Here is a 24,221-nt window from a genome sequence, read left to right on the forward strand (position 1 = left end):
TTGCACTGTATGAAAATCAACCATCGATGATCATTAATGAGACGTCTTTAGCAGATGCTGGGACATTGTATAAGCTGCGAGAGATGACACCATCATTTTGCAAACTTCAAACGCATTTGACCCGATGGCAAATACAAAGTCAAATTGAAGCATTTTCGTGGTAACAAAGGCGACGGGAGGGAGGGCGGCCCCGAGGACGGTCCGGCGGCCTGGGCCTTCGCTGGGCCAGAGTCAAAAGACCGCATAGTCCGGTGTGGACACCCTCCGTCATAGAAGAAGAGGGCTTGATGATGACGGCAGCCCATTCTTTTCAAGGCGATGAAGAGAACCCCCCAGAGAAGCCAGATTGATTGTTATCACACGTGAGCCAGGTCTACCAGTCGTTGCTCCTGTGCCAACCTATCGGTCGCTCGACGAAATGTCGCACAACCGTTCCGTGTATGTAAGGTTGCTCCGTACGAGTCTGGAACAATATTGCAGATAAGCTTGCAACGGCAAAACAAATCGCTGGGGGGGAGATGTAACACAGATATGGGGAAACTGGAAAAGCCGTTCAGTGTTTTCTTTTCGGGTAGCCGTGGTGCAGTAAGAGAGTGAGGAAAGGTGGCATCTGTCCCATGGACCTAGTTAGACTTAAAAACTCTCTCCATGTCAATTATTCTTCCTCGTCAGGAGTGATGCAGCGCCCTTGATCATGTCGCCGGAGCCTCATGTCGAGGAGCGTCGGGTACGAAAGTGGCCACAATACTGACGTGCTGCAGTCGGAGAAAGGCAAAAAAAGAGCAGCGGCCCTAAGACAACGAGAAGGAAATGCAGGGGATGGCGCGATTGAGCTTTCAAACCCCATTGTCTGTAGAAGAGTTGCTTGCAATCAACCTAAAGAAGTGGTGGCACACATTGAAACTTGACGCGGGAAGTTCCATTTTCTCTTAGACCAGGTGGTCGAGACATGGATTACACTGCAGCTGAGCTTCATAGCCGATTTGAACGCCATGGGGTACAGTATATGCCGAGAGATGGCTGACTGAGGCCACCGATGTCTCCCTGTAAGTTTACGTGACCAAGTCCGTTGAATAAGCCTCTTTGGTGGGAGGCAGTTTAACCCACGAGCCGCTGCCATGGAAAGTGCCCACTATACCATGGCCGAGGAAGCGGTATCCCCCGCAATTTGTCACTAATTGACCCCGAGATCTTTGCTCAAATCAGCATAAACCATGGCTTGTTTCGTTCCTCATGACATGCGAACGAGCCATTGTGGCGGCCATCCTCTGCTGTTAGCACATCCCCCGGTCTGTGTTTGGAGGTAAGGTACGAGAGATTCTAGTTTCATTTCGGATAAGACTAGCCAAACAAAGCAATTGTTGGAGGAAATGAGAGAGACGAAAATAAAAATGTGAGCGCAATGTGACAATCATGGCCGTCGGAAAATGTCCATTGTAGAGCCGCATTGAAAGGCTAGCTCCTGAGCAATGGAAACTAAACCAATCTATTACCATTGGGTAGCACAACATGACAATGGACTTGGCTTAAATGACATGGCAGGCAGCTGCACCGCCAAGGATGCCGCAACGCGCAGATCAAGCCGTCTTTGGGCTTGGTCAATGACATGCTCTATTCTTTTCCCGCGTCGAGGCGAGCTGCCATGCCACCACGTCAGGTATTTCCGATGGCGCAGACCTGGAAGAACAATGAGAGAGCATTCGGATTAAATCATCCCAAGGAACAGATGGGTATATATTATATATACTGCGTACGAAGTAGGCTACTCTGTGACTAGCTGCATATCTCAACCGACGTGATAGCGTCGAGAAAGGGCACTTGCATATTGTGAGCTGCCGGCCCATGACCCCAAGCAACGATCCTAGTGCCGTTTTGCCTCTCCCACCAATCAATTGCGATGGCTGATCCCATCAAAAAGTTTCGACCTAATAGCTGGCACTCCAGGCGTCTTGTATTCCTTGATTAGAACATATACCTTCAAGAGCACTTCAATTGTACAATGAAAGCAAGAATGATAGTGCAGAACAACTTCCAAACCAATCTCGGAAAAAGAGGAACTGAAGAGGAGATTGACTTTCCCAGACGCTCTCACCCCATCTTCGATTTATCCTTTTGCATTCCATTTGTCGTTATACGCATTGACTGCAATGGCAATTTGTCGGTAAATCCAATTCCTAGAGCTTTCGTCCTGAACCGGGACAAACGGTCCGTTCGTTCCGCCCTTCAAGGTAATGCAAAGACCGGTCCGCTCCTTGGAAATGGTTTGGATGTCTTTCAGCGGAACGTCCCACTCCGTTTGGAGCTTCTTTGCCTTTACCAGCATGATCCGGTTATAGGTAAGCATCACAAAGAGTTCCTTCCCCGAGAGCTCCAGATGTGCAATGTAGTCTTCGGTGAAGTATTTGCCATTGTCCAAGGTCTTAAGCCAAAATTGACCGAGGGCCTCCCTTTGCGAGTACGGTCTTACAATACCATCTTGTCCAATGAAGCGCGTGAGACGGACACGGTCAAGGCCTTCTTGATCGAAGACAGTCGTAGTGTTTCGTACTCCTTCCGCAACACCTGTAAATTTGTAAGCATCCTGTTCTTCTCATCCTCTCAAATTGAAATGACTTACTAGAAGCTAAATCAAATGCGCCAATGGCAGGTTTCGTTGCGAGACCCAAGAAGCCCTTTCCGACACCTTTGACGAAGCCCGGAAGACCTTCCTTCTCGGCGCCTTGGAGCGGGTGACGAGCGAGGCCGCCAACACCACTGGCTAAACTCGTTGCGAAAGCGTTTCCACCTGTTGTGACGCCATAGAGAGCATGTTTCGGTCGATTTCTGGATTTTGACATACGGCGCTGATCTTGGTATTCCTTATCTAGGGTTGCAGCCGCCAGACCTTTGGACATGCTTCCAGTGAATTTGGCCATGCTATCCGAGAATCCAAACACAGACTTTTTGACAAAACTCGAAGCCCCTTTGGCAATACCAATGCCCAGTTCTTGAGGACGATCGGTCATCACCAGACCCTGGTAAGGTTCGTAGAAAATATCCGCTACACCAGAACTAACATTGTTGAAAAGGCCTACCGGGTTACCGAGGAAATCAGCCGAACCGAGAATAATGTGGATTTGACGGATCACCTCCTGCGTATAATGACTTTGAATGTTCTGCATCAAAGCTGGGATTGATACTCGTGCGTTCTCCAGCATCAAAGCATTCAGTCTGACAGGGGCATCGTTAACATTTCCAATCGACATAGTCATAACGTTTACAAAAAACATCATGGGATTGGAATTGGCCATCGTATCCTCTGCATTGATTCTTTCCGTCCGCACGAAGGATAAGTCCAACTGGGCGGGCTGGAGATGCAGTAGCTCAAAATAGACATCCTGGCCGTGTTGTTCTTGCTGTGGTTCTGGGATATCGAGATGGTCGTCACAAAGCTTCCCGTCCCGCTCTTCTGCCCAAGACGCACCAGGGATCTTAGCAAAGTCCAACATCGCAAAGATGAAATCTTCGTCAATTTCCAGGGTCATTTGTTGCAACAATACTGTAAAGTATTTGATATATAGGACGCCGTACGAATCGTCCTTGACCCTTGTCACCATAGTGTGGAATATTGGATGAGCTTCCATCTCCTTCCCAGTCTTCGGTACCACACTTGGGTACAGAAGGATGGGAAAAATACCACCATAGAGCTGATTGTCGATTTGAATCCATTTGATTGTTGAATTCAACGTTTGATAGAGCTTTGATTCGCTGTATTTGACCTCGATTTCTCGGAATGTAAGGTAGAGTAGTTCCTTCAAATGCTTGTTCACAAGAGATATTCCTAGACCGCTGAACCGAAGCTGAGCTCTGAACGTCACGTCTGTATCGATTTCCTTAACTTCAAACCCTGTAGCGACACTGGCTTGTGAGGACTTGGCGGAGTTTTGTTTGTATAAACTCTTAGAAGGGTTATAGTTCGAAAGAATAAGAGTCTGAGTTGGACCTTCAGCGGCAACATTCAGATCAATAGTTTTCTGCTGAGGTGAGCCCTTGGCTATGGGAACCTTCATGGGGAGCAAATTGCCGATTTCTGCAAGTTTGACATGTCTCTCCCTCCCGTTAGCACTAATGATAATTTCCTTTGACTTCGCTGCGGGGTAGTCCCAAGCATAAGGCATGATACTTCTGGGTGGCAGCCGATAGCGGATTGGGCGCCATCCAGAGCCGCGATCCTCTTCATCTTCGTCGAGATTTGGGTTCTGAGTCAAAGTCAGTGCGTGAACAACATGCTATTGGAACTTGCACATACGCTCTGGTAGAACATAAATTCTGTATCGCTCTCATTTCTCATGGAAAAGGGCCAATGTTTGGTCTCTAGGCTTAAATGCAGGAAGATGGTCGACTTCTCCATAAGGATCTCTACCCGGATGAGCCTCTGTCGCTGTCCCGCCTTTGCAATCTTGACATGAACGCTGCCGACGTTCGAGATGAAAAATGGCGACGACCTAGATTCAATTAGACAAAATGTGTGCACTTTAAATAGAACTACTGACCATTGGTTGTTCATGCCCGGGAAGCAAAGGCAAAGCTGTTTTTCCACGCCTTGTCTCAAAAATCTGAGAGGCAACAGTCCCCCTGGGCTGATTGTCATGACCTCAGAAGAGCCGGGCTCACGTATATTCAAGTCCTCATTGAGCTTGTTTTTGAGGATGAATCTGGGTGCAAGAGTCACGACTTTGGTCAAATTGTACTAGCATTTGTTAGCAAAATGATGTATGAATGAGAGCATAAAATTTACCTTGCCCTCTCCCTCATCGACTGAGACTCCAATGTGCATTTCCGTTTTGCTGGTCTGTGATGGTAGCGCAACATCAAAAGTACTTCCAATGGCTTCAAAGCTCTGCGGTTTACTCCAACCAGTATCGCCAACCTTGATGAGAGCTCTGTTTTTACGATCATCGGTAGGGTAGGAGAACATATAGGGTTGAACACGTCTTGCATCTCGATCAGCAGTCTCGTTAAAGTTCTGACCTGCTGCCGACTTGGCGCTTCCGAGGAGTGATTTGCTCCGGATGTTTAGATCAAGGCCTGTCTTGTTCAGGACAAGATATGGACTATAGACGGCAACTTTAAATGCACCGCCACTATCCGGAATGTTGCTATATCTGGTCAGCAAAAGGGATATTCATATAGCGGGAGCACACCCACTAATAATGTAGTTTGAGCCTCAATGGAAGGCCTTCAGCGTCCTTTACAGTAATGGTATCCTCTCGTCGGAAGTCGTCCTGATTAGGAGAGTTGATGATTGAAAATTCACTCTGTTTGAAGACGGTATCCTCCATATGAATGCTCATCAGTAATAGATGAGACAGCTCAATCACATGCACGGGGCTAACACCGCCCTTACGCAAAAAGTTTGTCCAGTCCTTCTTTGTATTCTTATCGTAAATCCGGTACTTGAAGTCATACGGCAGCAAATTTTGAAGTTCGATCGGGGCTGAGAGCCGAATCTTCATATATGGATACACACTAAATGAAGTGAGCAGGTGAGGATTCAGAATTGAAACCGGTAGACTTACCTCGTCAAAGGGTCATTTTTATCGAAGATTGCACTCATCTGGAAGTAGAATGGAGGATTCTGGTCGCTACCTTCGCTGCAACAGGTTATGGTCCTGATCGGTCGCTTGAGGAGGTCTCGCCAGTAAAGACGCTCATTCGACCAGGTGTAACCGAATCCTTGGTCTGGTCGGACGGTCAACGAATGCATGAAAGCAGCACCTACGGGTGCGGGTCGACCCTCTCCCGGTAGAATCTTTTCGATCTTGAGAAGGTGTCCATCCTCAGGGCTGTAGACGCCAATCTCAACAGGGATTTGCGTCTTGTTCTCTACCAGAAGCGGAGATCGGAAGGTTATGTATTTGACATTATCGGAGCCGAGTCTAACATCAACCAGGAGTCTGTGTAGAATCTTGTCTTTTCGAGGCTTGAGGTTGTATAGTGTCTCGCCTTCTCGATTCACCGGAATACGATCGATGCTATCGAACCCACTCCCTTCCAGCTTGATTCCCACAATACCCGAGCCGCCTTCAGGCGACAAATTTTCTCGAACAGCAGTGGGATCTTCAAATCGCCAGGGGCTTTCTTCGCCGTCCGAAAGTTTCGCAGCGGAAGCCTCATCTCCACTGCCACTTTCGGCCCATATGTTCATTGCAAATCCCGTATGATTTCGAACCTTATAAGGGGCATCTGATCCTCTTGGCTTTGCCAAAACGTCTTCGTCTGTGGAAAGAAATTGTGCTGATTTGGAGGCGAGGGCAATAGTTGCGGCAGTAACTGTGAGTTCAAGCATCTTTCGTGAATAAAGCTCCACTGAAAGCCGGTCGGGATTCTGGTCTTTCGACATGTGGAACCCGAGCTGCCATGGTTCAATCAAGGGCTCCCACGCTGATTTGGAGAAATTATAGATGTTGACGAACATGTCAATGTTGGTATCCCCGCTCATTGCTCCAGACCAGTCCCGTACCGACACATTAAAGTTCCTGATGCTCCAATCAAGCAGAGGAAGCTCGTGAAGGTCTCCAATCAAGACTACTCTGATGCCCTGGATCTCAGCAGTGAGCTCCTCTCTCTTCATTATAGCGGTTGCCTCGGCCGACTGGTCCCTAGAAGAAAGCGCAGTCTGATGAGTCGCTGCTGATTTCGCAGATTTTGTGATCACTGTAGACGTGCGTTTGGCAGTCAAGGATTTCCGTTTTGGTCCAATTGTAGATGAGCCCTTGATTTCTTTGAGCTTTTTAGGCTCGGTGTCCGTGATCTTGGGCTGATCTTTGCTAGACAATTCCGATGCCTTATTGACAATCTGGAGGGCAAGGAGGATGTCACGAAGTGACAGTCTGAGTACGAGCGGCTCAATATCAACGTGAATGCTGGTAAGACTTGAATTCTTTCCTTGTGAACGAGTATCCATAGACATGTGGATGCTAAAATCGTCCAATATGCGAAGCCGGTTCGTCTCGAATTGGTCCATACGGCAGAGGAACATGCCCATCTCCAATACCTGCAGGGTAAGCGCATGCTGTTGCGACATCAGTATCTGCTTCGTGCCTAGAACAATGGCCTCTGAGCTTCCTAGTGAAGGGTTGGCGATAAGAATGACCTGCGCATCCACAATATTTGCACGGAAAGATATGCTCATCGAGCCTGATTCCTTAGGTTGATCGTGAGAAATAGCACGCTCGTTTGGGGTCTCGCTCTGAGCGTCCGACTGCGCGCTTAGTGCGCTCTCGGCCTCGTCAGCGGTGATTTCCTCCATTCCTTCTCCTTCAAGATCGGCAGGTTGGTCCGATGCAAAACTAGCAGTGAGAAACGACTGGAGTGCAAAGAGGTAATCGATTGCGAAAATGATACGTGGGCTGTCGATTGTGAGCATGGCAATGAGATTACGCTCCTTGCCTCCGGAGATGGAAACGCTTGCCATAAATTGTTGTTTGACATCGTTGTTGATCAGTGACATAATCTTTCTAAATTTATTCGTTTCTTTGGCTCGACTATCCTTGACAGTGAAGGAATGAATGAGAAGTTCGGACTCCAGAGAACCGTCACTGACCATGCGAAGTTTCACATGTGTATTATTCAGTGAAAACTTCGTTAGACTTGCCGCATTGAGGTCGCCAACAGGTTTCCCTTCCGGGCCTAGAAGAAGTTCTAATCCGATTGTTTTGACCTTGAAGACGAAGTCAAGCTTTGTCCAACTGTCAGCCGCAGTGCCAAGCTCAGGGCCAAGATCGGCCACAGGTCCTTCGTCAGTTCGGTCAATGTTGGCCTCTGCTACCGCCTTTGCAGGCTGGACAACATCATCTGGAAGTTCCTTTACTGCCTCTCTTTCGTCTTGCTCAGGGTCAGCGGCAAAGGCGGCTGGCACGGAGCGCGAAAGCTCGAGGAGGAATTTGAGCTGGGCATCAGTAAGTCGAAGGTTGATGTCTGACATTGCCCCCTCAATCTCCAAATCAGGTCGTTCCGCTCCCGGCTTGTGCTCGGTATAATTGACCTTGAAATCGATGTCAACTTTGTCAATGAGCTCCAACTCCTCAGATAGGTCGTCTTCATAGTGAAAATCGGATGTAAGTCGAATGTTGCGAACCCCAGCGGAAAGATGATTGACGACCTCAGGCTCGCTTGAATCATCCAGCGGTACAAATTTATTGTTCGCGTAAATCTCTCCGAGGTATGCGGTCAACAGATCCCGTTGAGGCTTATCAAGAAGAGTAACCCGCGGAAAGACTAAGATTGGCGTCCTCACTAATATATCAAAATGCATCTTGTTGGCAGTTTCTTGGATTTGACTAGCCTGGTTCGCAGCTGCCTGGCGAGCAGCATTGAAAATTGCCTGCATCTTTCCAAATTTGACGAAAAAGTCGATAATTTTACGGAAAGGCTCGGTGAGAAAGTTGACCTTGATTGAACCTGAACGCAAAAAGACTGAAGAATCATAGCCAGGGTATGATGGGCTATCGGCATCGAATGTTTCGTAGCTGAAGTCGGCCAATTCGTCGCCTTGTATTGTAACGAGTTGCCTTAAAGGAGAGTCTGTCGACGCTCCCTGGTTAATGTCGTCAATCAACGAGAGATCGCCTAATCTTGCACCGATACGCATTGCCTTGCCCATCAAGAAAATCCCCACGTCCGCCGTGTTCAAGCTCATAGTAGCCAGCCGCACACCATCGTTATTCAAGATAAGGACAATGCTCTGTAGCTTCACCTTTAATTTGATCTTCCCTGCTTGAGGCTCGGCTTCCTTTGCCAGTTCCTTCTCATGTTCGGATTCGGCACCATCCTCCTGCGGAAGGCCAGCCTTATCGCGGGGAGGGGAGCTTTGATCCGTGAACGTCACCAGGACAAAGTCAAGGAGAGTTAACAATGTCTTCCTCGTAACAACAACATTAATGGTTGAGATTGCTGCTTCCAGGTTCGTCTCTATTCCTTCGTACTCAGTCATGAACGTCGGAGATTCCGGCTTGACCTTGGTGAATTTGACGTGAATAAGGTCTTCTGGAGCACTCGAGTCGGCACCTTCGGACGAGATTATGTTCTTGAACTCTGCGCGAGGATCCTCTTCTATGTTGTCCTCAATGCTCAGCGAGCGAAGAAGCACTTCGGCCACCATATCAAAGGGTCGCTGGTAGAAGTCAAACTGGAAATGCTCCGCAACAAGTTCTACCAATAGTTGGTCAGGCTTTTCGCCATCCGGATCGGACCTAAATAGTGATCCTTGCAAACGATCAACAGTAAATTTGAATTCAAAATTACGCTGGCGAGCAACGATATTTGCGTCCGGTTTCCCAGGTGATGTCTCTTCAAACCTCTCGCTTCCCTCATTATCTGTCTCATCTTCTTCGAGGAGAATCTCTCGCTGTTGAGCAGAAAACTGAAAGGACGTAGACCGTTGTCGGCTAGATGCATCCACAGTTGCCGCGCCTTGGGAGGTTGTCGGCTTGACTGCGGTCCTTTCCTTATTGTCGAATGGCAATTCATCGACTTCTCCGAGCTTCGGAATGGCCACATCAATAAGCCTCATCAAATTCTTATACTTGGCATCAGAGACCGAGGCATGGAGGACTGGAAGGTGGCCGGAAATCTTAAACCGCGTGAGGTCAGTTGCTTTCGGGACTATCGAATTCTCAATTACAAAATCCATATTGATGCGATCGATGATATGTAGATTTTTAGTGTCGTCCTCAGTCTTAAGTTGGCGTTTAGTGTCGTGGATGGATGGACCAATGAGGACCTGAGTAGAATCCAGCCGCAAAAGGAATTTGTCATACATAAGCCCTTCAAGCCTCTTGTAATCTTCGTCGCTATACTGTTGTTTCTGCTTTGATTGTATCTCACGCAATGTTTCCTTGTCAACAAGTTCGCTGCTAAGGCTTACATGTCCGGCATCAAAGATAAGACATTGACAGTCCTTCACTTTGACACTCTCTGGGATGATTATCAGCGGCGCTTGAAGATCGAGCTGAGCATTGATTGTCTTGTGTTCCTCCAAGGCGAATTCGAGTCCGGCGCGAGTCTGTTGTCTAATGCCTTCAACTGTTGCCCCAGCTGTTTCCATTAATGCACCAACTGATTCCATGTGGCGCTGAGGAGGTTTGAAAAATTTGGCAATTTCAACGATGAATTGAGGATTATAGATGATCTCCATGCTTTTCAGCTTCATCATTAGCGCAGAGTCAGCACTTTCATCCAGCGGATGCTGCTCGAACTGGAGTTGGAAGAATGGGTCTTCTTCCGGGTCCGTGGGCCTGGAATTATCATTCAGGGCATCCTCCTCATCCGACAGCTCTCTTGAAATTGTCTGATCTGGAACCTCCCCGGCTGCCTTTACACGGACTATTTGAGGGAACAATGTATCTGCAGTTGTGCCATCATACAGGCGCATACCTCCTAAACTGAGCTGGGCTAGGAACGAATCAGGGCGCTGGAAAAACTTGGCACTGAAAGCATCGAATACCAAATGAAGGATTTCATTCGCATTTCCGTGGGGATTCCTCTTGAGTGTGAAGCTGCCTGTCCTTAGGCTCGTCTCGACTTGGAGTTTAATGGACTCCCGAGGGAGGGATACGCTCTCAGCGATAGTCTTCTTCTCATCCCAGTCAATGGCCTCGTAAAGTTCTTTCCGTTGTTGTTCAGTCATGACGGGACCTTCCTCCTCGGTGGTTTCCTGCTTTTGTTGCTTGGAGCCCCATACCCATGAAGTCCAGCCCGAAGACTGCTGCGCTGGTTTCTTTGTGCCAATGTTCTCTTTGCGTAACTGATTTCTCGCCAGTGATCTCCAAAACCGAAGATCCTCATAGGTAAGCTTTCTCTCAAGGGCGTTATAGTCTTCGAGCTCAGCAGGAGAGAACTTTTCATCCTTCTTCTTCTTCTTGAAGAGCGCAATGTATTTGACGCGGTCGTCCCTTCGCTCCTTGAAATAGCTCCAGGTCCATCTTCTATTCCGTTCGTGAATTTTGCTCAATACAGCATCACCAGCAAACTTGAGCCATGCCTTGGGGTCCTCCTTTGGGCTAGCTTTTGGTTGGAGTTTTCTGTATTCCTGGTGCCGAACAAAGTAGTGGAAAAGATCCACCATCATTAATGCATCGCGATATTGATCTTCATCCAGAATAAATCCGAGTTCATCAAAAAGAAGGCGCGCCTTCAGTTTGGGTCGATCCAATTTACCAGTCTTGTCCATCTCGAGCCCAGCCCTCCCACTGACGGGTTTCAGAACAAATTGATGGTCTCCAATGGTTGGGCTGTCTGCCCTGACAATCATTTCGCGAAATTTATTCATAAGGTCTTCATGATCCGCGCCTTGAGCTTCGGCGCCGACTTGCCCTCCGGTGCCAGTCCCAAGCAGGCTTGAATCGGTATCCCAGTACATGGCCAGCGCATCCAGTGAAGCAAGTTTGTGAGTTGTGCCTGAGGTTGTTTGAATAAAAGTGGGTTTCCAGTCCGCATCTGTGCTTACGGCACTGAATTCTTGCAAGGTCAAGCCAAGAGCAAAGGGATGGCCAGCGGCAGAGATAGAGTCTTCATAACGAATGTGGATATTCTTAATCGTCACTTGCAGATTATCAACGATTGCCGTTACTAGGCTCTCCGTGAAGCTTTGTGTCTTTTGCTGCTCTTCCTGGCTCAAGCCTTCCGTGCTCCTCTCCTTGAGGAGTTCAGCGCTTTCAAGCTTTTCCATTTTGACGGCGTGGGCTCGCCTTTCCTCTTCTTCAGGGTCATATTCTGCGTCTTCCTTGGGCGCGGCGAGGAGGAAGACATCTTCGATGTTTACTCGAACGGGTTTGCCCTTCAGATTGGACCAAGGTATTGACAATGTCAACTGTCCTAAATGGCCCTCCACTACATTCAGAGGCAATCGAAACTGATCAAGGGCTTCACGGCGGAGTTCGAGGTTTCGAAGCTTCACATCACCAGACCAGATGCCGACATTCAGTTGCTTGGCATCAAAGTTCTGGACGTACAGGCCCAGGAAGCGGTTGAGCAGGTTGGCAACGAGACCTTCGAGCATTGTGAAACGGGATGACCGTGACCCTGGTCAGGGCGTGCGGGGGTTTACGTTATCGATAATAGAATTGAAGTGAAGAGATCGTAAACGTCATCAGAAAAGGAAAAGAAGGTCTCCTAAGAGTAAACTATCAGCGGTATGTTGGGTCTGTCAGCCATGAGATGAAATCCGGTGAGAGACTGATTCGATTTCGGGACGCAAGTGAAAGTCGCTTTGATGTGCCAACGTCAGTATCGCGACGCAGTCTTCGGCCGAGTGGGCGTCAGTACTCTTCCACAGGTAACAGCACAACAACGAGCCTAGATGAGAGCAAAATCAACACGTTGATGCACTTCTGAGTCGTGTTTGAAGACTTTGATGAGCCAATACGAACACGGCCGAGAGCGATTACCTGACGTCGTCCGGAGATAGCTGATGAAGGCGGTCGGGATTTGAAGAAATCACTAATGGAAACTTATGTCAAGCTAGGGTCCGCGGCCAGGAAACCTGATGCGCAACGCGAACTTTACTCCCGGTAAGGGAATCGCCCCCGTAAGTGACATTCTAGTACCGCAATGTATCTTAGAGCTAAAGCTTGGTAAATAATTCGGCCGTTAAGCGTGACGGCAGGTTCCACTACTTTCCAGTACTTTACTGATAATCTCATCGTCAAGTCTCGGGGAGACATTGAACGGCATTGATATTGATAAAGCTACAGCTTCTTGCTCGGACATTACCGTGTTCGTAAGCAATTCTATTTCGGAAGTTAGAAATTAGTCAATACCGCATTGTTTCTTTTGTTGAGATTAAGTTGGATTGTATGCTACTGGAAATTGGCGACAAGCACTGACTCCGTATAACTGTATGTCGGTCGTTCCAAGCGCCCCGCTTCGTCCGTTAATTTGCGACCCAGAAGTGACGTCATGTGAACGGAACGCTGCACGGTAGCTACCTTACTCCGACAGGTAGGACGCCTGACCAGCCACCCCCAAAACAATCACCGAGGTACTTGGGAAAGTAAGGGGAAATACGAAATCCAAAAGTTTCTCTAGTAATATTTAAGCTGTTAATTAGCGGCTCAAAGACCAAGGAGGTACTTAATTATGAGGTAACGCGGGCTGCATTCTCCTCCCGGCAACAAACGTCAGATCCTTCTACCTCCAGGACCTACTTGAACGTCAAGGCCCGTTTCCTGCTCGTCTCAAAATTCTTTTTATTCCTTTGAATTGCCGAGCCCGCTGTCTCAACCCATAAACTGGATATCCATACGGTTGTTTACTTGAGTAATCTGGCTCAATTGACCGTCTTGTTTTTGAGCTTCGTGTGTTGATAGCTCTCTTATTAGCTCAACAGCTCAATAGCATTGAGCTCTCGCGACTTTTCCTAGCAATGGCTGCTCGCACCCTTCTCCGTCCAGGTGCCATACGGCATTTGGGAAGCACCTCCACTGCTTTCTCCCCTCCGATGCGCCGCTATTTGTATCAGCAGAGCGGTGGTCCCCTTCCAATAATTTCCTTAGCAAATCGCACTGTGCCTCGAAGAGCAGGTCGCTTCCCTCTCCCCCAGGGCCCCCATTCAATTCAAAGATGTCAGATTACAAGCACAGGCGTCAGGATGGATAAGATAGACGCAAAGGCAGAAGAAAAGATTGCGAAACAAAAGATTGAACCAGACCCAGCGCATGTCTCCACCGCTTCATCCGTACGGCCGGTATTGAGCGAGCTTAGCCAAGGAGATCAGGGAAAGGAGACCGACATGTTGGCAGGAATCAGAACGGACTTGGTATGTAGTCTTCTCGATAATGTATCGTTTACTTAATCATCAGCTAGCTAATTTGGATCTATCCCTTAGTCAACAGTCAAGGACACTTTTGCATTGAAGGAAGTTCCTCGAGAAGCGTATTATCTTGGGCTGGCCGGGGTTTTGCCATATCTTGCTACATCGCTCACGACAGTCTACCTCGCTTGGGATGTAAAATATGCAGCTGAGGCAGGTACTGGCTTCCTGCTTTCTGGGCCAACGGCCGAGGCATTTTTAAAATTTCTCGAGCCTATTCAGATCGGTTACGGCGCCGTGGTACGTATTTTGCTAACCATCAAGGGATGCTGAACTGCCGACTAACCCTGTCTGAAGATTATTTCCTTCCTGGGCGCTATCCACTGGGGCCTGGAATATGCAGGCTACGGCGGACATCACAGCTACCGCCGTTATGCAATCGGCGTTCTAGCTCCGGCCATTGCATGGCCGTCTGTGCTCATGCCAGCCGAATACGCGCTTATTTCACAATTTGCCGCCTTCAACCTTCTATATTTCTTGGATGCTAAGGCTACCGTGAGGGGATGGACGCCTCCCTGGTACGGCACTTACCGCTTTGTATTGACCTTCATCGCCGGAGCCAGCATCGTGGTTAGTCTTATTGGCCGAGGCGAGATTGTCAACATGCTGGGACATGCTCCGTCGGCCGGCGACAAAGTGAATCAACTCAAAGAAACACAGACTACAAGCCTGGAGGAGGAAGAGAATGAGAAGCGGGCGCATCTTGCGACCCAGGAGGAAGAGAGCAAGGCCGAGGAGAGCAAAGATGAGGAGAGCAAAGACGAAGAGAGCAAAGATGAAGAGAATAAGGAGGAAGGGAGCAAGAAGGAGTAATTAATCGGGCGTACGGATGGATGGCAAAGTGCCTTTCCAAAATAACATTTTGAGTTTGGAGAAGGTTGCCCCGGAAATTAGCCGGGGTTCTTCGGGATGATCTTTGAGCGTAGCGACTGGGGGTCAATTATTGAAAAAAATATCTTCATGCATGCACGTACATATGCATTGACGCTAGCGCGGTTTTGTTTCTTCTTTATTTGGTTTTCTATTATATTTTATTTTATAATTTTTTTCCCTTTAATTTTGGACCACCCCTGAGCGGAACGGCACAATGGTGCCGATTTTGACGGTGAGCGGCTTCCGGATCTGCGAACGTGCCTTGGGCGGGGGGGGGGGGGGTTGGATGCCCAAGGGCAAACGCCACACATGACCCATTGGCGCAGGGGTGCAAGGTGACTAAATAAATATTGAATCTCTTCTGGGTTGCAGCAGTGTGGGGGTGAGGGAAGACAGTTTTATGGGTTTCGCAAGCTTCTCTTCAACCGTGCAGCAGCTTGGGTACATGCCAGTTACGCAAAGACTGAGTACGCCGTGAAGTCACAAGCGATTGTTGTGTGGCAAAGAAAAGTAGTGGCAGTGTCATCACATTCACATCAATAATTGACACCTCGCGCCAATGGATCCGGTTTGCCTCTTCTTTATGGGGACCGTGACATTGATCAACGCGAATTACGTCGGAGTGGTTGTGGAGGGTTGCGCGTCTGGGGCAGAGGTTGCAGTGTAATAGGACAGGGTTATGACGATTGACGAGGGAGACGACCGGAAAGAGAAGCGGACTTGCATACTCTAGAGGCTTGGAACAAATGTGGGAGTTGGGGCCCCACTTCGGCCCATCCCTGCCGCGGTTCAAATTCCCACCTGGCACCAAATGCCTTTTCTTTTCTTTTGCCTTTTCGCCCTTTAGCGTGCTGGTCGTTGTCCTGCCCCTTAACCAACAACACGCATGACCCCTCCACCCCACTTCGGCTCCATGTATCCTAGAAAATAAAAAAAAAGGTCTCGTTCGGCCCCGGGGGGATCAGGTCCGTTGGGTCAAAATGGACGCGGTTGACGTTGGTCATCCTTCTTGGCTCCAGGGGCCGATCACCTCCCTGCGCAGCTCAATTCAATGGTCCAGATTCCATCGACCCGCATGCGCAGACCCGGGCAGGGCAGAAGAATACTGTACCACGTAAAATATTTCCGCCCCATAGATAGCATTTCGTAACCTCTCCGCAATCCACCCTTTCGCTCCGGTTCCGTGCCCCAGCTCTACCAAGACCTGAACCGGATCTGGCTCGTCCCCACACACAGACTCTTGCGTCTGTCATCATTGTTGCACGTGCCCACTCACCTACCTTTGCATCGCCTACTCCACGCTGCTGGCCCCCATAAAGGCCGCCGCTGTGCACTTGAATTCCCATTGAATTGAAATTGAAAGCGCTGTGTTGAATTAGTTCTCCCACTTGCACATAACTCTCCGTACTACGCCGCAAAGCATCAACGGCAACCGCTTTCCCCCTCTGCCTCGCCTCTCCACCATTACCATTCACAATCCCTCTTCTATCTTCTCATACGCCAGCCTCCTCCAGTAAGCAACTTGTACAGAGAATGGCTGGCTCTTCGTTTTCCTCCGAGACGGAGCAATTCTCCGATGTGCGAGATACTGCCGATGTGAACAAGGAGGACCAGAGGCATGAGGAGCAAGGCCACGAGCATGAGCTCAAAAAGTACTACATTGGTTCCATTGACCAGGGTACAACAAGTTCGCGCTTTATCATTTTTGACGCCACTGGAACGCCTGTTGCAATGCACCAACTTGAGTTTGAGCAGATCTACCCTCACTCTGGGTAAGTAAATCAATAGCAATTGCCATGTATCGCGAGAGCGGTGAAGACAGTGCATAGTACTTACACGCATCTCCCGCTACAGATGGCATGAGCAGGATCCGTACGAAATCCTTCAATCGGTCGAGACCTGCGTTACCAAGGCCACTGAGGCCTTCGTGGCAAAGGGCCTCTCGGTCTCACATATCAAGGCAATTGGCATTACGAATCAGCGTGAGACCACGATTTTGTGGGACTCGGAAACTGGAAAGCCCCTCTATAATGCCATCGCTTGGCCAGATACTCGAACCCTTCACATAGTGCAGGAACTGAAGAAAAAGGAAGGCGCAGATGAGGTTGCTACTCTTTGTGGGTTGCCAATTTCTAGCTATCCGTCTTCGGTGAAGTTGGTCTGGCTTATTCGCCACTGCGAAAAGGTTCGCGAGGCGTACGAAGCTGGCCGTCTCATGTTCGGCACTGTGGACTCATGGTTGATATACAACCTGAATGGCGGTCCGGAACGCAATATTCACATCACCGATGCCACCAATGCCTCGCGAACCATGTTTGCAAACCTCAGCTCTCTCCAATATGACGACAAGCTCTTGGACTTCTTTGGCATTGACCGGAACAAGGTCCGGCTTCCCCGGATCATTCCATCGTCTGACAGAGAGGCGTTCGGCTCAATATCCAGGGGGCCACTGAAGGGTGTTCCGATCACGGGCTGTCTTGGAGACCAGTCATCTGCATTGGTTGGCCAGTGTGCCTTTGAGCCCGGTATGGCCAAGAACACGTACGGCACTGGCTGTTTCCTGCTCTACAACGTCGGCGACAAGCCTGTGATCTCAAAACATGGTCTTTTGGCTACAGTTGCCTATGACTTTGGCGGCAGCCATGGCCCCGTTTATGCACTGGAGGGAAACGTCGCCGTTGCTGGCAGCGGTGTCAAATTCCTCATGAACAACATGGGATTCTTTAGAGACTCTTCAAAGATTAGTGAAGTCGCGCTCTCCGTCGAAGACAGCGGTGGTGTTATCTTCGTTACTGCGTTCAGTGGTCTTTTTGCACCCTACTGGATCGATGATGCAAAGGGCACAATGTGTAAGGAACCTGTAGAGACCTCTTTGGACCGTGGAAATAAGGCTAACATTTTGGCGTCAAAAGTCGGCATCACACAACATACCAAACGTGGCCACATTGCTCGCGCAACGCTAGAAGCCACCTGCTTTCAAACAAGGGCTATTCTCGAGGCAATGGAAAAGGACAGTGGCCATAAACTCTCGCAGCTCGCTGTTGACGGAGGCATGTGCAATTCGGATATCTGCATGCAGGTGAGATTCAATTATGCTCCAGAATATACCCATTGAAACTCAGACTAATAAGCCTCTTCATCAATGTAGACACAAGCTGACATTATCCGAATTCCTGTCGATCGTCCTTTTATGCGCGAATCCACAGCCCTTGGAGCCGCAATTGCTGCCGGATATGCGGTTGGTCTTTGGACCGAATACAAAGAGTTGATGCGCATCAACCGTGCCGATCGAACAATATTCAAGCCTCAAATCACACAGAAAGAAAGCGAGAAGATGTATAAGCGGTGGGGCAAGGCTGTCGAAATGTGCCGAGGCTGGATTGATACCACTGACGACAACAATGACGATGACGATGTTTAACGACGAAAACGAGCAAAATTTTGGGAGTACGGCATGGTAATCTTCTTCACCGGTATATAGCCCTTTTTTTTTTTTCTATCTTCTCTTCTTTGCCTGGGGAGAAATGTTGCTTCTGAGGGTCTCTCAATCATGTATATCATTGTCCGCAGATACCCGTGGGACATGTGTATATTAGGATTTTCTTTGTTCTCTCGGCGTAGATACGAGTGCATAATAATCAATGTAGTATACTCTAATAGCAGCTCCTTGCTTCATTCCTGTGCGGATTGTCCAAGGCCTTTTTGGCAAGGGCCTTGTAAAGCGATACACTCTCCCTAGTGGTTATGAAGGCACCAGGATAGGAACATGCATGCTTCTAGTTGCTTTCCCTAACCGGAGAGTTTGGGCCGTTGCAACCTCCAAATAGAACAGCAAAACCCTGCATGAATTTGACCAAATTCAATACGTTACCTCCACCTGACCTCGGTAGATGGAATTGCTTTTCAGCTGAGAATTTGGGGGCGAAGCTAAATACTCATCGCCAAGAAAATGACTCGATATTTGCGATGAACCGCCAACCCGCCCTAGTTGACTACTTCCGTGAATCGAAGGTTACACCCATATGACCTGCGAACCGCAAGAGCAGTCGAATCCCGCTGATCTTCTGCTCCTCCCTTGGGGTGAGTCTCGCTACCCCTAGCATTATTCAGAGACAGTGGACGGAGCTATTTCAATACATGTTTACGACACAGTGTAGGTTGAGCACAGAGAAATATTCTGACAGACTGGATCTGGATATTGACTTTGACAAGCATTGTCCCTGTGTGGCGCCCAAAAGTGAAGAGGTGCAGAGTCGCCCGTTCAATCGGAAAATACCCCAGTTTGGCTCCCCAGTCTTGCAAGGTCCGTATGGAGTCGCCCTTCGTTCCAGCTTTAGCTTCCTAGAGATTCATCTTGGATTTGTCACGGAAGAAGGAGCTTGCACTTGAGCGGCGCAATCGCTGGTCTAACAAGGATCCGCTTCGTACGAAGACCGAATGTGAGTCTCCGAAAAGATGTGCTATTCTCTGCGAGAAACTTACCGCCTGACGCGTCGCGTCAGCTATGGCTATTTCCGCTCGAATCTGGACCACTGCATTATTCACCAGTAATTTAATTATCTTTCTGGGGTGTTCCCTGCCTTCTCCCCGTGGGGCCCAGCATTACAACCCCACGGATTTGTTCCCACCATAGCGACGGGTCAATGCGGGTGGCTCAACGGTCTCACACAATCGCCGCATATGCTGAATCGATATTCTCCACTGTCCACCGCTAGCACCTAAGATACGGGACCTCGTTCGGCAAGGAAGGCATATCTTTTGCTCATTTCCCAAAACATCGTCTCTACTGAAGAATGCCCTTGCAGAGACCTATCATCCTAGCGCTGGCTCGTGCGAGAGACTAGCTCCAGGGTGACAATTCTATTATGAGGGCAACGAAGATCCGGGGCGACTGCCTGCAGCGCCCGTTCGGTCGTCTTCCCGGTATGATGGGTCTGCTTACGACAACCTTGTTGTTTATCACATGAACTTTGAGTATCACCGCATGCGTTATTTGCTTTTCCCTTGACTGTTGCACGCTCCTTGTTTCCGAATTGAGCTCTTGTGGATCGCGGGGCTTACATCGAAGGCTTGAATTTGGGCATGTTTACTCTCGCCCGCTCCCATCCCCAGCCAGTTCCACCTCCTTGAAGCTCTATTTTTGACAAAGCAAAGGGCAACCGGTTTTGAAGCATTTCCGCGCTGGCAAAACATGTTCCGCATCCCTGTCTAAACATTTTGATGAACCTTACCCTGAAGAAAAGTGATAATTTGCTAGCTTTTGCTATCCTGCGCTGGCAGACCTCTTCCGGTCCGTGCAAAAGCCTCCCTCCCTTTATTTTTCTTGCTCTTCGTCCTATCCATTCCCCATGCTTGCAGGATCCACCAACTACTTCAACGACGGGGTCAACGGGCACGCGTTGGCCCCTATGAAATTTGCAAAGGCGATTCTCAGTGCTTACGAAATTTTCTTATTGTTAAAGTCACTCGACGACTAATTACCAATGAATCAACTGCGCAGCTCGGTGCCATAAAATATGTGTACCGCACAAATTTGTGCTCGTTTATACAACCAAAATCACAACCCACGGATCATGTTGCCGATTCGGCACCGCTTCCTTGTATCACCTTCTACATGTCTTCTTAGACATTTGTCATTTCCATTCAAAAATGATGAGCACAATAGCAATGACCACCTCGCTCTGATCATGATGATAGTGTAGGGTACATATGGCGCAAATGTTCCTCGTACCTTGCAGAATCTCGGGTCGACTGACACAAAAAGTCTGCGCCAAATTCTCTTGACCGCTAGAAATTCAGCCCTGCTATGCAACTCTTTTTTTTTCTGACCCCTGGGGTTTCTCGGCTCTCGCCTCAAATGGCAAAAGAACAGCTGTCAATCCAATTCCTGTTCTTTCATCCGTCTCCCTTTGGCTGATTTTGAACCGAGTAACCAACCTTTGCCCTTTCGAACTGAACGAGGCTTCACAAATGTTTTTCTTTGATGATCCGACTCCCTCTCGACGTCAACGTTGGAGTGGAGCATTCGAGATGGACTGACTTGGCGAGCAGCTCGCACACCAATTCGGGCCCGAAAGTTCATAATCGAGTCACCAGACATTATAAACTCCAGCGAAGCTGCGCACCACAAGAAATCTTGAAATGCATTCTCCAGAAATTTGGGCCTGTTGATTGGAAAATTTTCTGCCGGATAGAAAATAATAAGCGCGGATTTTCGGCTTGTTGGCCCTTTATCCTTGTCGCCGGGATTGTCGGCCACACGTTCCATCGCAAAATTCCTGTTACTGAGATTCGCAATACCAAATCGGCACTGCCATTCTGATGAAATGTGCGACTACACTCAGGTTGAGTACCAATGCGGGCATGTACGATACACTGTCCGAGCTTGGTGCGTCAAATATCAGCAGACGCAGAAGCGCTGCCCTCCCAATGTCGTTGCCATGTGAGTTGATGCGATAAGCTCGCTGTTGCTGTTTGTGTAAGAGACTGTTCACTAATACCTATCGCCAGAGAATACCGGATCCATGAGCAGTGTGGTTAGTCCCCGTTCTTTCGATTACGGTTACACCAGCTGTCTAAAATTTATTCTGACCATCTATTTCCTGTGCAGGTGACTGCCGTTCTCGACAGCGCGTTCCTCTATACTCTAAATGATAAATGCAAACTTTACGAGACTTCATCTATGAAAAATAACGGCAAACATTTTCGATCTCGGAGAATTTTTCGCTTTTTTTAAGAACCAACTCGAGTTTGGTTGGATGATCAACGATATTTCATCTCATTCTTTCTCAGCGTCCACTTCACTTTTGTCACGAATCATAACTTTGATACTCTTTCCCTTCCTTTCCTTTATTTGCCAACAGAAAAGCGCATGATATTTGCATCTTGTCTTACGCCGCCTGGGTTTCAACTGGGTCGATTTCAGAAGTTTCAATAAATCTTTCGCCACCGACTGCATTCTCGTCTTTAATCTGTTCATGTCTTGTCAGCGTGATTGACGGCCCATGGCATGCATATCTTTATTCAATTTCGTCTGGATAACAATATTTGGCTGGACGTCACCAGTTTTCTCAGCCTCTCGTCGACCGCCGGATCATAGCGGAAGCTACACGGCATTGTCCGCTCTGCCACAGCGACCTCTAGTCATCCAAGCAGCCAAGGCTGATTGGCCAAGCTCTCGGCCTTGAAACGATCTATCAGTTAGATATACTGCAAATCTGGAAAGAGAATATAACGCCAAAATGCAGCCAGTCTCATTATTATTCTCAATCAATCACCGTAGAGGCATTGCATCCGTACTTGTGAGACTTTGAAGACCAACAATAGTGCTGTCCCATAAAAAATGGTTTATTCTTTAGAATGGTCGCCCCAAAAAGAAGAAAGGAAAGAAAGGGAAACAATAATCTATACGCTTTCCCGCCCCGAATTTCTACTCGTAAATCTGAATTATTACATGTATATGTACCGCTTACAATGCCGCGCGAGGATTATATGTACACTCGCACTGATCATTGGGGGGGGGGGATACTATTCTTGTCCATTTTCAGCATATCACGCATCTGTCGGCTTGACTGACGCCAGTCGCTTCTCCCAGTCAAGTCGGAGATCTTCCATTTCCTTCCAGCAGCTACGGCCGAGATCCTCAAACTCTTGCCTCATCTCCGGCGTCAGATCCTTGGCACCGCGGCGCCGTCCTTTGATGCGCTCAGGACCCAAACCGCTGACTTCGCCTGGGACTCCGCCGTAGCCCCAGCCATCTACGTCCGTGCGGCTGACGCGCTCGCGGCCAAACGCATCCGTGGCTGTGCCCCATTTCCCGGGTCCGTCATTGTGCTCCATATTGTCAAGACGCTCCTGAGGGGCCAGCGCAAGCCATACCATTGCGCATGCAGCAGTGTACGACTTGACCGTGTGCCACGGTGAGCCAAGCCAGCGCGACATGTAGAAGACGCCGGTCATGCATAGCCAGAGGATATACGGGAGGGGGAAGATGGCAGTTGCGACGATGCCGGGATGGCTGACATACATTCTTGGCCGAGAGTGGGTAGCTTCGTTCGAGACGTCGTCATTGTCGGGTTGTATCGATTTGGAGGAGCGTTCGGGCTTGGAATCGAGATACTGATCGACCCACGTTGCGGTACAAGGAAGAGTAGATGTCAGGGAAAGCACATCTGTTAATCGCTTCGACGTCTCGTAGGGCATGAGCGAGCGCATGCCTTGAATGTCGTCCGCCTGGAGAGTGTGTCCGTAGGCTTCAAGACTTGACACCCAGATGATTCGGCCTGGATGGGGCAGCAACGGAGCCTTGAGCAGCGGCAAGAGGTTATGGCAGAGCAAGTAATGCCCAAACACGTTGGAGCAGAATACTTCTCCTAGCTGCGGTTCAGCAGCGCCCGTCTCAATCGGCTTTTTGCCTTGTTCTGTCCTGCCACTCGCCGTGGAGGGCAACTGCGGTTTCGTCACCCATCCGTATCCTGACACCTTGTACGTCGGCCACGTTGTTGCCTGGACCCAGTCTGTGAGGATCGTCCAGGTAGCTTCAAACCAATTGATGCCCGTCCAGCCGCCGAAACCGGCATTCAAGATGACCCCATCGAGTCGGGGTGTGGTTTCCAAAAGTTTCTTCGAAAGAGCCTGAACGGAAAGAAGAGAGTTCAGATCGAGAATTTCCGACCGAAATGTCACGCGTGATTCGAGAAGGAATGCGACGCCCTTGAGTGAACCTTCTGCCGAGCGGGTCGTGCGGCGCAAGTGTTTGCTGAGTCGATCAAGAGTGTCGTTTCCTTTGCGAGCGTCGCGCGTGGTCACGATAATGCAGAGTCGCTCGGATTGCGGCTTCGTAAAGAGGAATTCGTCAATGAGGCGACAGCAGATGGAGAAGCCGAGACCACTGGTACCGTATTAGTATTAGCAAGGAAAGAGACGGCTGATGCGAGGGGTTGGGAAGGGGCTTTTCGGTGGAAGCGGCAGGGGCATGCAAGCTTCATGTGCCCGTGGAAGGCGGTGTTTGACTTGGGGAAAGAAGTCGCGGCATGATGACGTGGTCAATGAATTTACCTGTTGGCTCCTGTGACAAGGAAGTAAGAGGTCGACAGTGTCGCCTTTTCCTCCTCGTAGTGTTGATCCATCGCAACTGCTTCCTGCGAAGTGTTGGCGGCAAGCACGGTAGTATCCACAGAGACTTTACTAACGTAGGCAGTTGCGACAGAACAGTAGGGAAAGTTGAATTGATTGCGTCCCCTCTGGTCCCTGATCGACTCAGTGAAGGTCTTTCCCCGTTGGGGCATAGCTTCGGGTGCGTGTTCCACTACGGTGCGACCGGAGTTCGCTTGCTTTAGGCGGGAAACGCTTGAAGTTCAGTATTTATCCCTCGCCATGGCAGCTGTCATACTAAGGTAAGCGGCGTAAGCCTGACTTTTAAGATTTACATATACAAAGCTAATTCTGGCAATTGCATTGTTTTAACTGGTATATATCACCTTTCAAACTATTTGAA

At 49.0% G+C, this 24,221-nt stretch overlaps 4 protein-coding genes across 4 annotated transcripts; 2 read left to right on the plus strand and 2 right to left on the minus strand.

Moving 5' to 3' along the window:
* Positions 1–1,693: 1,693 nt before the first annotated feature.
* L228DRAFT_280132 (vacuolar protein sorting-associated protein 13) lies at positions 1,694–12,451 on the minus strand. The gene is made up of 7 exons (XM_018335761.1): positions 5,559–12,451; positions 5,188–5,508; positions 4,778–5,138; positions 4,533–4,729; positions 4,289–4,484; positions 2,618–4,238; positions 1,694–2,562 (listed from the first exon to the last, which is right to left on the minus strand). Exons 1-7 carry the CDS (start codon positions 12,038–12,040, stop codon positions 2,105–2,107), a joined length of 9,636 nt encoding a protein of 3,211 aa, XP_018190387.1. The 5' UTR covers positions 12,041–12,451; the 3' UTR covers positions 1,694–2,104.
* Positions 12,452–13,026: 575 nt separating this feature from the next.
* Positions 13,027–14,907, plus strand: L228DRAFT_258344 (hypothetical protein). The gene is made up of 3 exons (XM_018334077.1): positions 13,027–13,798; positions 13,868–14,092; positions 14,150–14,907. The coding sequence occupies exons 1-3, from the start codon at positions 13,406–13,408 to the stop codon at positions 14,663–14,665; spliced, it is 1,134 nt and encodes a 377-aa protein (XP_018190388.1). The 5' UTR covers positions 13,027–13,405; the 3' UTR covers positions 14,666–14,907.
* A 1,005-nt stretch (positions 14,908–15,912) lies between these two features.
* Positions 15,913–18,606, plus strand: L228DRAFT_243562 (glycerol kinase). The gene is made up of 4 exons (XM_018331717.1): positions 15,913–16,497; positions 16,580–17,574; positions 17,638–17,804; positions 17,874–18,606. Exons 1-4 carry the CDS (start codon positions 16,259–16,261, stop codon positions 18,144–18,146), a joined length of 1,674 nt encoding a protein of 557 aa, XP_018190389.1. The 5' UTR covers positions 15,913–16,258; the 3' UTR covers positions 18,147–18,606.
* A 3,670-nt stretch (positions 18,607–22,276) lies between these two features.
* L228DRAFT_265346 (hypothetical protein) lies at positions 22,277–24,012 on the minus strand (the record flags this gene model as incomplete). Its single annotated transcript, XM_018334683.1, has 2 exons — positions 22,277–23,615; positions 23,783–24,012. The coding sequence occupies 2 exons, from the start codon at positions 24,010–24,012 to the stop codon at positions 22,277–22,279; spliced, it is 1,569 nt and encodes a 522-aa protein (XP_018190390.1).
* Between the last annotated feature and the right edge of the window lie 209 nt (positions 24,013–24,221).

This window comes from Xylona heveae (genome assembly GCF_001619985.1).
Source record: "Xylona heveae TC161 unplaced genomic scaffold L228scaffold_2, whole genome shotgun sequence".
Classification (NCBI taxonomy): Eukaryota; Fungi; Ascomycota; class Xylonomycetes; order Xylonales; family Xylonaceae; genus Xylona; species Xylona heveae.